The 12388-nt window shown below is 38.7% G+C and overlaps 1 protein-coding gene across 3 annotated transcripts in view; it reads left to right on the top strand.

The window, feature by feature from the left end:
* The window catches only part of LOC128743914 (uncharacterized), a 154660-nt gene that overhangs the window by 92255 nt on the left and 50017 nt on the right, over positions 1-12388 (top strand). For all 3 annotated transcript variants that reach the window (XM_053840610.1, XM_053840609.1, XM_053840611.1), the window contains exon 5: positions 189-303. In XM_053840610.1, the coding sequence (XP_053696585.1) occupies positions 189-303 (115 nt within the window). The remainder of the gene's footprint in view (positions 1-188; positions 304-12388) is intronic.

The following is a 12388-nucleotide window of genomic DNA, read 5'->3' as shown; positions in this document are numbered from 1 at the left end:
TTCTATTTGAATTCTACTATTTATAATTATTCGCGACAGATACGTATTTCGCCTACGACTTGCATACTTCATCAGTGTTTGTTTTCGTTCGAAGAGAGATTCCAATTAACGAAAAGTTTTCTTTCAATTTAATTTCATATATCATTTTTGTTTTTTATTTTTATTATACTACACTATGTATTTTTTAGCGGAAAAAATATCTCAACTGGTGAAATAGTCGCAATGAAACAGGAGCGCCCAGCGAACCTTTGGGAATACTATATTTGCTTAGAGCTGAGGAGTAGGATTAATCATGATGATATTGTAAGTAGAGTATAAATTTCAAAGCTCATCAAAATTCATAGCAAGACTATTAATACTGCTTCCATTATCCTGATCGATCAACGTTTTGGTAGAATAATAGGAATATTCACGTAGCGCTCGCTATGTTGCGTATACGACGTATTGCGTATTTATCCTGTCGCTACTCGCATAACAGTTCCATCTCCATAGAAACTGGGACTGTAATGCGAATAGTTAGTGGCAGTATATACATGGAATATATCGTTTACGCAACAAAGCAAGTGCTGTGTGAATAGTCCTAATGTTTTTCTGCTTGGTGTTTGCTCTCTTACAGGATGTTTGCATGTTTCAGGCGACCACCTACTATAAGAATTCCGTTTTTAGGATCAACAAAATTCCTTCTCGTTTTCAAACAGGTGTAATTCTGTTATGAACGCCTTCGATTGTACCAAACGAATCATCAAAGTTTCACTACGAGCTAACTCGCCAACAGTGAGTGGTTCCTTTTTAAACATCGAACTTATCACCTTTGGCTTTTTCGGTACAGCCTACAACATTATTTTCCTTAACTCTGTTAGATCGAAATCATGAATTGCTCCTCGTTGTTCGTAAATTGGATAAATGTGTTGAAAAATTGGTGGTTCATTACACCACAGCGATGCAGCTTTTAAATCATTCGGTTGTCATCACAGGATATAAGATCCGCGAACTAAGCTGCTGTTGCGGTAGAAACCGCAGCGCAGGAAACGCTGTCACTGTCACAAAGTGATGCCCGCGGGAGTTCGATTTGATTTGCAACACCGCTAGCGGCGATTGCTGAAAGCCGACGGAAGTGAAAAAAGTAAACAAAGAGAATTTAGAGAAGTAATTTGATCAGCGCGTGTTAACCCTAGAGCGGTCGCGTTAAAAAAAGTTACGTAAGCGGTCGCGTCGTGTACTGAGTACACGGCGAATAATTCTGCCTATATCGCAGGACTGGCATGAGATAGAGGGTTGCGGTTTTCGACAAAGTTGTTTATCTATTTAAGACGCATCTGGAAACGAACAATAAAGTTTGAGAACTGATTCGCTAGATGGCGCAAATGGCGACCAAAATAAATGATTCTAGAATCTCGATACTGAAATCTCTAATATCTCGGGACTGAGAAGAGATAGAAGGTTGCTGTCTTTGGCAAAGTTATTTATCTGAACGAGATCAATCTGACTGCGAACAACAAAATTCGAAACTGATACGATAGATAGCGCTTATAGTGAGCATATTGATTTTTTTTTTTGAATATCGCAGAGTCGTGACGAGATAGAATGTTACTGTGTTCTACAAAGTTATTTGTTCGAACTAGACACATTTGGTAATGCATAACAAAGTTTGAAACTGTCTCACTAGGTGGCGCACGTGGTCAAATTATAATCTTATGATGATATCTCATGACCATGATACGATAGACGGTTGCGGTTTTTGACAAAGTTGTGTGTCTAGACAAGACGAATTTGAAAATGATCGGTTAAATTCGGAACTGTCCCGTTAGATGTCGCAGTTGGTAAAATCATATTTCTTTTTGCGATATCTCAGCTTATGTCGAATAAACGGTAAAATGGCTTATTTGGTCTGGAAAAGAACACCAAAATGTTTGCAAATATTATTCTCTTGGCGATTTTCCCATAACAGAGTTTGTGAATCATCGACAATGTTGACAAGCTGAATAATGCACATATCTCACCTAGAGATACATGGTACGTATTCAACTTACCCATGCATACAAACAACAATACAAAACGAGCATTTGTTTGTGTTATTTCCTGCTATGAAAATGATAAATATTCTTGTTACGGTCACTTATATCATACAGGAAATAACACACACGTAATACAAGGAAAGAGTAAAATTTTCGAGCCCAATGAAAAAAGCAAGCTGTATACAAATGAGTATCAAGAGAGTGCCCTTCAGTCGTATTGTCGTGTTAGCAAAACAAATAGTTTTGGTTTTATCATCACGCACACGTTAATTAATAATTGCAAGCATCAACGATGATATTAAGCCTGCCCGCCAAGTTAGCTCCGGGGTACGACGCTGGCCAAACAAGCCAGTCGTCGTATGTTCGAGTATCGACTGGGCGGTGCCGCTACAGAGTTGATAGGATCTTTGCACCAGCCCCGTGATTTTACTGTACTTTAATAACCGGCAGCGAAGTCTATCGATAAAGAAGGGTTAAGTTCTGAAGGACGTTTATACCCATGGTTTTGCTTTGCTGATAAATCTAGATTTTACCAGATTTTTTAATGCATACCAGACAAAGTTCAAAATCTTCCAGATATTTGGTAATGTGCCAGATTTTTGCCAGATTTCTGTTTCACCGTTCTGCAAAAAAGTCATCACTCCTAATTTCAGAGAACATTTTGTATCTGCGTTGAACAAAACTGGCAAGACGTTTCCCGAAAAAGTCCTCCCATCGGTCAAATTGATTGCCAATTTTGGATAGACATTTATTTGTGTGCCAGATTTTCGAATAAACCTATTAGCGACCCTTGGGAAGAATAGGGACTCAACAAAGGGTCGGTCACTCGGCACAGCTGTTTTTATGTTAGGCGACTTGAAACGAGCCGAACTGTGCCGATGCTGTACCGAAAGTGCCGAACTGCAAGATTTGTTAAATTCGTGAAAATCTGATAGATCTGGCAACCGTGCGTGATGATTTTGATAACTGGCAGTGCTCCCATTTCATATGTAAAATGGAAACGGAGGTGTGTAAAGCCCTATAAATGTTATTTTTATAAGACTTTAGAGGTGTGCCGCTTGATATCTCTGCAGTGCCGCGGCAATATGTGCTGAGTGTCCGACCCCTTGGGACTCAAACACTCTCTAAAATATTTTTAAGCAATGTGATGGAAACGTAGCACGGGTTTCCAGGAATCGTTCCTGGTGATCTTTCTGGCTAGACGATGTAGACGACGAAATTGCTTCGTCAAAAGAATTTTTATTAGTCAGTGCTCTTCATCTTGTCTTTTGATAAAAGTTGAAGCAATACGTATCAATTGCTTCTGTCAGGAAACCATAAAAATAGCTGTTGATTGGCTGGAAATGACAACGCTATTAATGGTTATCTAACGTGTTTTGACTACAGAAACCTCTTTGTAGAGAACAGTAGTTTTCTATGTCATCATGGTTCCGCAATATTCCGAAAAGAATTTGATTTTCTCATCATCTCCACCTACTACTGACTTAATTCCGAATTTTATTTACCATCATCGGAAGTATCTTGACCTGATAAACAACTTTGTCGAAAACATCAGCCTTCTATCTCGTCATGGGTCGGAAATATCGCCAAATGAATTGAATTTCAACGTATACTCCATCTAGTGGACTAGTTCTAAGCTTCAGTGTTCGATACCAAATGCGTCTTGACTTAACAAACAACTTTGTAGTATATAGCAACCTTCTAGGTCATTATGGTTCTAAAATATTCCTAAATGAATTTAATTTCTTCATTATTAGCGCCATCTAGCGACTCAGTTCCAAACATTGTTGTATGTCACCGGATGTGTCTTAACTAGATAAGCAACTTTGTCGAGAATCGCAACCTTCTATCTCTTCACAAACTTGAACTATTGCCCGCCGTGTACTCAGTACACGACGCGACCGCTTGTGTAACTTTTTTCATTTCAAAAAAGTTACGTAAGCGGTCGCGCTGGTGTACTGAGTACACGCGCGCGGACACACTATTTTTACAAGCAATTTTCGACCACTTTTTTAATTTTTTTTTTGCTATATTTTGGTATCATTAGAAAGGGGAAGAGTAGATCTTCCCTACGATAAAACTGAACCTTGTCGTGGTGTAGGGCTTTTTAACTAATCAGTAAATGAACAGCGGTCACGTTTACTTCTGAATGTGGGTATATATCAAAATACTTTTGTGATTTCAAGTGGGACTCGGGGTAAAAATTTACCAAATGTGATTGTTGCGTTGTTCAGAAAGTGCTTTTATTCCGTTTAAGAATAAGGCCAGTATGGGGATCTCTGACAATAGATGAAGTTTTCTGGGATTCATCCCTATTTATAGCAACTGTTACAAATATCTCCGAAAAATGTCGGATTGATTCAGTTGGTCGGGGGCTTAGGGTTAGTAAGGGGATGTAAGCGGGATACCAGATCCGATTGGATGCCGAGGGACCACTCTGTAATGATTACGGGTAATAGCACTTCTTAGGTAGCAGATGGGAAAATTAGGTCAATTCGTGTCGCGTGTTCAAGTTTCGGCTAGGCGGTGCTGCTAGATAGAGTAGGATTTTTGCACTGGCCCCGTGGCTGTCCTGAGCTCTGATGGCCGCCCGCGGGCTCTGTCGATGGGAAGGGGTCGAGTCTTAAAGAGACGCTTAAGTCCAGAGCTTTACAGCACTTTGGTCTCGGCGGGCGAGTCTCTATATTTTGAAGCTTCTGTCGACTACCGCGAACGTCCAGCTTGTGCTGCGCTCAATTTACTTTGTATCGTGGGAATGCATTGTGAAGGGGATGAAAGATTAAATTTGCCCTGATAAGTTGATCCGAGTTGCTCCGAAATTTGTCTTATCTATTGGTTCATTTGTGGTTGTTTGTGTTGGAAAACTAAAAGCGGGCGCGCGGGAAGACCGGTGTCAGGCGGGGCTGACGAATTCTCCACTTCTTCACTGTACCACATATTGCAACTCGAGTGGTACAAAAAGTCCAAAGCACATTTACAAATTCGATCTATTATTTTTCTTCTCATCATCATCATTATCATCATCATCGTCATCATCATCATTATATTTAAAATATGACATTCCGGCCTTTGGCAGAGATCTTAGAGTCAGTTCGTGGAGTCCGCGCAGGGCCGAAACGCCTCCGCCTGCGGGTATAGGCGTGACGGCTATGCTTGGGGCTCTACCTGTGTTTTAGTGGGCGCCAGTGCCTGTCTCGTCAGGTAGAACTGATGTTTGAGGTCTCCCTGACACTTTGTTGACAACACAAAAGGGCCCAGCGCAGAGTTTTATACGCTATTAAGCGACCAGTTGGATAACCCGAAAAAAAGGAAAAAAAAAGGAAAAGAAAGGGGAAGAGTAGATCTTCGAATACAACCAAAACCTGGTACGATTTGATTAAAATTTCGATGACTTTTTCGCGTTTTTCGAAAACGCGTGTACTCAGTACACTAGCGCGACCGCTCTAGGGTTAAGATTGTCTCCAAAAGATTATTAAAATTACTATTTAATCTTGTGATATTATCTATACTACGTAGTGTTCTTACATACGTGATAGTACTGTAACAGACAGTGACACAGAGATAAAAGTAAACTGATTTAGCGCGTGGAAAGTGATCTATTTAAATAAAGCAGTAAACGAATGCTTGCTTCGCCACGATTACGTTGCTGGCTAAATCTAGTTTATGTGACTTACAAATCCTGTAAGTGTAATATTAAAATAATTGATTTCGTAACTAAAAAATTAACACAAAAACTCACATGCAGGTTACGAACGGCTAAAAATTTGCTACTGTAGGCGATTTGTAAAAGCTAAACAGAAAGCTAGCGAGTAAGTTATTAATTAGATCTATATTTGTTATTCCATCTACTAAATCTAATTTAAACTATGTACAGGCTACGTAAAGTACCATTTGTGCAAAGAAAACGAATTCGATCTGCAAGAGGTTAAACGGATTGCGAAACTAAATTTGAAGGAATTAAACTTGTAAAATAATGTTAAATTCTATAGCAAAATATATATACAATTTCAGCTTTGATCAGTCCAAAAATATTGGCTGATTCTTCAAGGAGGTAGTGACCGAAGCCTTGCAGCTGCATTTCACGAATTCTGTTTGCTACATTTAATGACAGCACATCCGGTGTCTCCTGCAATTAGCAGAGCATAATCTAGGAATCGCTAATTGTGCTAGTTGTGCTAGTAATACGCCTGTTCGCATAACAGTCCCATGACGAAAAACAGCAAGCGTGAAAACGACGATTGGAGTTTTTCGTTCGTTTTACTTAATTTCGCTCCCGTAGGTTATTTCCTAGTGAACATTTATTATAAATTTGTTAAAACGAACAGGTCTAAATTAAATATTTATTTTGAAACGATGATTCTACAATTGATGAAGGGACGGTAAGGGAAAGTAATGAAGAAGGATTTTTTTCGGGAATGAAGGGGAAGGGTGGAAAGGAAGGGGGGGGGGGGGGGTAATAGGTAGCTATGGTTAACAAGTTGTCGCTGTGACTCCTATCTTTTGTCCAATGCTGGGAGGTGCATGGGTCGAACCAAGCTGTAATCAGAGATTATAACCAGATTTGAACCCACAACACCTGCCAGGGCGTGTCGCTCACTGGTACCCGTGTACCTTTGAACCACAGAGGCGCTGGTCCAGCGCCTCTGTGGTTCAAAGGTACACGAGTACCAGTGAGCGACACGCCCTGGCAGGTGTTGTGGGTTCAAATCTGGTTATAATCTCTGATTACAGCTTGGTTCGACCCATGCACCTCCCAGCATTGGACAAAAGATAGGAGTCACAGCGACAACTTGTTAACCATAGCTACCTATTACCCCCCCCCCCCCCCCTTCCTTTCCACCCTTCCCCTTCATTCCCGAAAAAAATCCTTCTTCATTACTTTCCCTTACCGTCCCTTCATCAATTGTAGAATCATCGTTTCAAAATAAATATTTATATATGCCTGACCGCATTTCAAGGTCATGACTAAAGTCACGAGTTTGGTCAAGGTCTAAATTAATGAAACAGTTACAGATTATCAATTATCATCAGTTTATCTTAACAAAATAGCAATGGAACTGACATACGAATAATTTTCGATGGAATCGTGAAAATTTTCGCTTGACTGTCACACTGACGACAATGTATGGTATGATTTCCGATATTTATTTACTGCTTTTATTAAAGAGAACTAAAATTAAGATTAAAAGATAGTTACGTCGAACTCAATTCCCCTCTACCCCCACCCCTACCTCTCAAGTTCACATAATACTATATTCCAAACAATAAGTATAGGATACCCTTCGATGTAGTTTCGGCCCATTAAGCGGTAGCCTGAACAATATTCAGGAAACGCGTTGATACTATATTTATTCGAGATAAGATTTTTATACCAACTGGTAGAAAAACATTTACTGAATATGTGAGTGCATTATAGTCCCAATAAAACGCTATTAAATTTTAGTTATAGTCGCCAGAAATGATGAAGTTGTTGCGACTATTTTAGGCCCATTTTTGTTGTGGTGTCCTCGGTGTATGAAATGGAGAAAGCAAATGAGAAAGCGTCCAATATAGCTCCAACCATCAGAATTCCCTACCTAGAGCCTTCACATGGCCTTACCCGGTTATGCTCTATTGGGTAGCCAAGCTAGGAGGTGCGATGCTGGATTCCTGGCTACCTGATCTCAAAACTGCGGGTTTGGGTGACGGCCGAGCCACTCCTTGTTAGTAGGTAAGCTTTATATAAGTTATTTTAATTATTTGCTTCGTTTTAGCTCATGAAGCACCTCCTACTGTGCAGTGAAAATTATTACCTGAAAAATTCGAATAATACTCATGATTTCCAGAAAAAAAAATTAATTATGGAAGCACTTATGGAAACTCAAATGATGCAATTCTATTCCATTCGAAGGACTGCTGATAAGATTGTTCTATTTTTGCCCATATATACTTCATTTCATCTTAATGGTAAAATCATTGTTGCTATATTTAGTAATTTTCAAATATTGTATATTCATATAATACATTTGTTACGGCTGGCTGGCTCGAAGGTCGGTTCCTCTCTGGACCGCCGCCAAAGGTTACCGCTAAGGATGAAGCTACGAGCGCACTCGGACCTACTTCTATAGAGGGATTCACCTTTAAATATTTTCGTTGAACCTTCAAGCCAAGGTCCTTCTCTTATTCGGAAGGCTTAGTATGAAAGTGCAAAATAGCCAAAAGGATCGTTCGGACGAGAAGCTTTTACTGCTGGTCTGAGTTTACTCTCGAGTACTGACTGGTACTGACTGTTTATTTTCCAAAAACTAACCTATTTATACGAAGTTACAGATAAATTCAATTATTCTAAATCCTTATGACTAATTGGAGCGAGAGTGATAACTTTGGTTTTTCCTACCTTTCAATACAAATTCAAGTCATTTGATCCATGTGTGGTGAAAAGAGATAGAAAAGTGGGAAATTATTTACCACCTGATTCCCTGAACTGTACCTGGTTGGTTGGTATTTCCATTTTCGTGCATTCATTATAAAACGGCGTAGAGAATCCGACCTAATGAACAATACGAATGATTTACTCTGCCTGTTCCTTCCGCTAGTGAAAACTTAGGTTACTTTCTCCCGGGTTATCTTTGACGCTACCTGAGGCGGGTGCAAAGTGTGTTCGGACCCTGCCTGATAAACATGATAAGTGCATATAACTGCCTATGCAACCTAATCACCAAAAGGAGTCTTGCTCAAATACCTGGTTTTGGTTTATGGTTTGTTTTGTTGATCCTTTCTTCTAATCTTTCTACAATTCGTACACGCAGGTATTGAAAATACACGATTTATGAACGTACATTTCAAAACCTTCTTTAGTTACAGGAAAATAAATGAAATTCATTTGAATTGAGAATTTTATTTAAAGTAAATATCTAATAAACATTTAATTAGATGCGTCCGTTACATTCCGAACCCCATAAAACTGCTAAGTTTTATCAATTAAAGTTTAAAGGATCGCATTAATTTTCTATTGTAGCTTAAAAGGGACGTTATGTCGAAAAAAGGCAACAGATGGGTGTGTAGATGTTTATTACTAAAACTGCCTCTTTCTACAATTTTACTTCTTCTTCTTCTTCTCTAGTTGTGGACCCTAAAGCACCACTTTACTGGATCGGTAACCAGAACCATAATATCCAACTGCTCTGTTTTACGTCATGATGACGTTCCACTTTACCGCGACTGTCCGCGAGGTCGTTTTTATCGTTTCTTGCAGTGTAGTCAGTAAATTAAATGGTGATTTTGATTTGTTTCATAAAGTTTACAACTTCCTTGAAAATATCCGTACTTTTGGTTGTTAATAATTCCGTAATATTTTGGAATTTATCGTTGAAGCTATAATTTTTCCGTGTGTTGTTAAAGCGAGGGCATTTAATTATGATATGTTCAGCTGTTTCCGGTTCATTGCAATCATCACAGTTTGGGCTGTCTTTAATTTTCATTCTGTGTAACCAATATTTGCTATAATCATGCCCAGCCATAAGTCTGTTCATTGTCCGTGTTTCTTTATTGTTAAGTTTTTGTTTATAGTACCATGGATTGTCAGAAAAATCTTTCTGGATAGCGAAAAACTTTTGACCTTTATCTTTAGCGTACTCTTTATACCACTGATCTGTCGTATTTTGTTTTTCATTTTGTAGTATCAAAACGACGTCCTTAATTAAAAGTTCGTGCTTGATTATAGCGTTAGAACGAGTACCTTCTTTGGCTAGCATATCAGCAATGTCGTTGCCCGTAATGTTAATATGGCTAGGAATCCACTGGATAGAAGTATTCCACCTACGACAATTGTTAAGTATATTTTCGACAAGTGTATTTCGAACTGTTTTATGTTGGCTATTGTTTAGGAGTGTACAAGCTGCGAGGGAGTCGGTTAATATTACAGCATCTTTTAATTCATATCGAAGAACTTGTTCTGTTGCTATCCGGATTGCAATCATCTCGGCCGTCATTGTTGATGTCTCGTATTCCAAACGATAACACATTCGTTGCTTATTAGTTTCTATAAAGATTCCTACACCGCATACATCACCGGTGTTTGAAGCATCCGTGTATAATTTTGGAGAGTACTGATATTTCCCGTACAGGAGGCCTAGCACTAATTGTTTCATTTTGATGGGGTTTGATTCTGTTTTTCGTATTACCATACCGATATTTAAATAAATTTTAACCTTCTCCGTAGACTGAACGAATGTTTTGAATGGACTTATATACTCAAACATCTGGCGATTTTCCACGAATATTTTTTCAATGTAAGTAAGCTGTTCCAAATTTCCAGAAAAATCAATTAATTTTTTAAATTGATCAAATAGTGGTGTAAGTAATGCTATGCTTTTTGCAAGTTCCTTGCTCGCCACAAATTTACTTCGGATATCCCAAGGCTCCTGTCCAGCAAGAGCCATGAGTGTGTTCAATGGAGTAGTCTTTGTACATCCGGTCGCTTTGCGTAAGCATCCATTCAGGGATACCTGCAGGGATTTTTTATTCGTTTTACAAGCGTTATTAAATATTGATGAGCCGTATTCGACCCCGTTCCTGATGAGGGCATTGTATATTTGTTTCATCGTTTGTGGGTGGCCACCGCAGTGTATGCCGCTAATCACTTTCAGCATTGATAATCGTTCGTTTATTTTTCCTTTCAATATTCTCGTATAGCAGTCGAATCTCAAGAATCGGTCAATCTCCAAACCCAAAAATTTGTGTCTTAACACCGTTTCAATAGGTGTGTTTCCGATTGTAACTTGTAAGCTGTCGTTTCCTCCATGAAACAGTACAGCTTTCGTTTTGTTGGGGTGTATTTTAAGATTGAGAGTTTGAGCTCGCTCTTCAAATTGTGAGATGAGATGTTGCATCGTCTGATCAATTTCTTGTATGCTCTTACCTCTAGCCACAATTGCAAAATCATCTGCAAACTGGACTATTATGCCATCGTCGTGTGTTATAGAGTGTAATTCAGTGGTGTAAATATTGAACAAGGTTGGAGAAAGAACGTCTCCTTGCGGTAATCCATTACAAACCGTACGTGAGATTTTCTCTTATGCTACTTGCATTATTATTTTTTTGTTTGTCAGGGACGAGCTGACCCACGTGATAATCTCCGATGGAAATTGGTATTTCTGCAAACTTTCTTCTAGTTTAGTACATCTTACTGCATTGTAGGCGTTAGAAATATCTACAAAAACCGCGGCTGTTATATATTTGTTGCGTTTATTTTCTTTAATGTGATTTATTAGATAGTTCAAGCACGTCGACGTTGATACTTTCTTCCTAAAACCGAAGGAAAGCCTTGGAAGGATTTTGTTATTTTCAATATGTTGTTGGATTTTATCCAGCACAGCACTATTCACAATTTTCGTAATCGTCGGTAGCAAAGAAATGGGACGTTTGCCTTCAACCGAAGCCTGGTTCTTTCCGGCTTTGGGGATTGCTATCACTTTTATCTCTTTCAAATAGCTAGGTAAGACTCCTGCTATAAACATATTGTTCATATCTTGAATGATTATGTTTCTTACAGATGGCTTCAGCTGCTTTAGCATTCCATAGGTGATCATGTCATTTGACGGTGCTGACCTAGATTGTTTTTTTGCGAGAATTTGTTCCCATTTACCAGTGTCGATAAGGTTGTAGTTGCACGTGGGTCCATATCTTATGGAGCCTTGTAAGTGAACCTCACTTGGCCCAAAGTGTAGGTCTAAGAATTTCTCTGCGTAATCTTTATTCTCTTGTATCGGATTGTTAACTTTAGATGTTTTTTTACCTGTTAATCTTTTAATTTTGCTCCATATAACCTTGGAGTTGGTCGTCGGATCAATACTGGAAGCTAAATCTTCTATTTTTTGTCGAATTCCCTCTTTTTTCTCTCGAATAAAGATGGCTGACATTTTTTTCACTAGAATTGCATTCTCTATTGTACTTTCTTGGTTAAATTTAAGCATGGCTTCTTGTTTGTTTTTCCATGCTCTTTCCACACTTTCGGTCCACCAAATTTTTGGTGTATATTTGCTTCTTCGTCTATTTTTTTTAACGCTAGTTTGAATCTTTTTCCGTAAATCTTCAAGATCACGTACATCATCGTAATCTAGTTGTGCCAGCTCCTCATGCACTTTACTATAGTTAATCACAGATGGTCTTTTCTTTTCGTTAGACAGTTTTAGTTTAATATCAATTACTAAATGTGCACTACCTCCTACAGATAGCGGCAAGACTTGCCATTGGCAGTCACAGTATAAATTTGCAGATGTTAGTGTTAAGTCAATAGCAGTTGATTTTTTTCCTCTTTCTAATGGTACAAAGGTTTTTGCTCCATTATTCAACAATATCAAGTTTGAATTATTTAAAATATCCATTAGTATCGA

This window comes from Sabethes cyaneus, chromosome 3 (assembly GCF_943734655.1).
Source record: "Sabethes cyaneus chromosome 3, idSabCyanKW18_F2, whole genome shotgun sequence".
NCBI classification, from domain to species: Eukaryota; Metazoa; Arthropoda; class Insecta; order Diptera; family Culicidae; genus Sabethes; species Sabethes cyaneus.
This window is presented reverse-complemented; position numbering and strand designations above follow the sequence as displayed.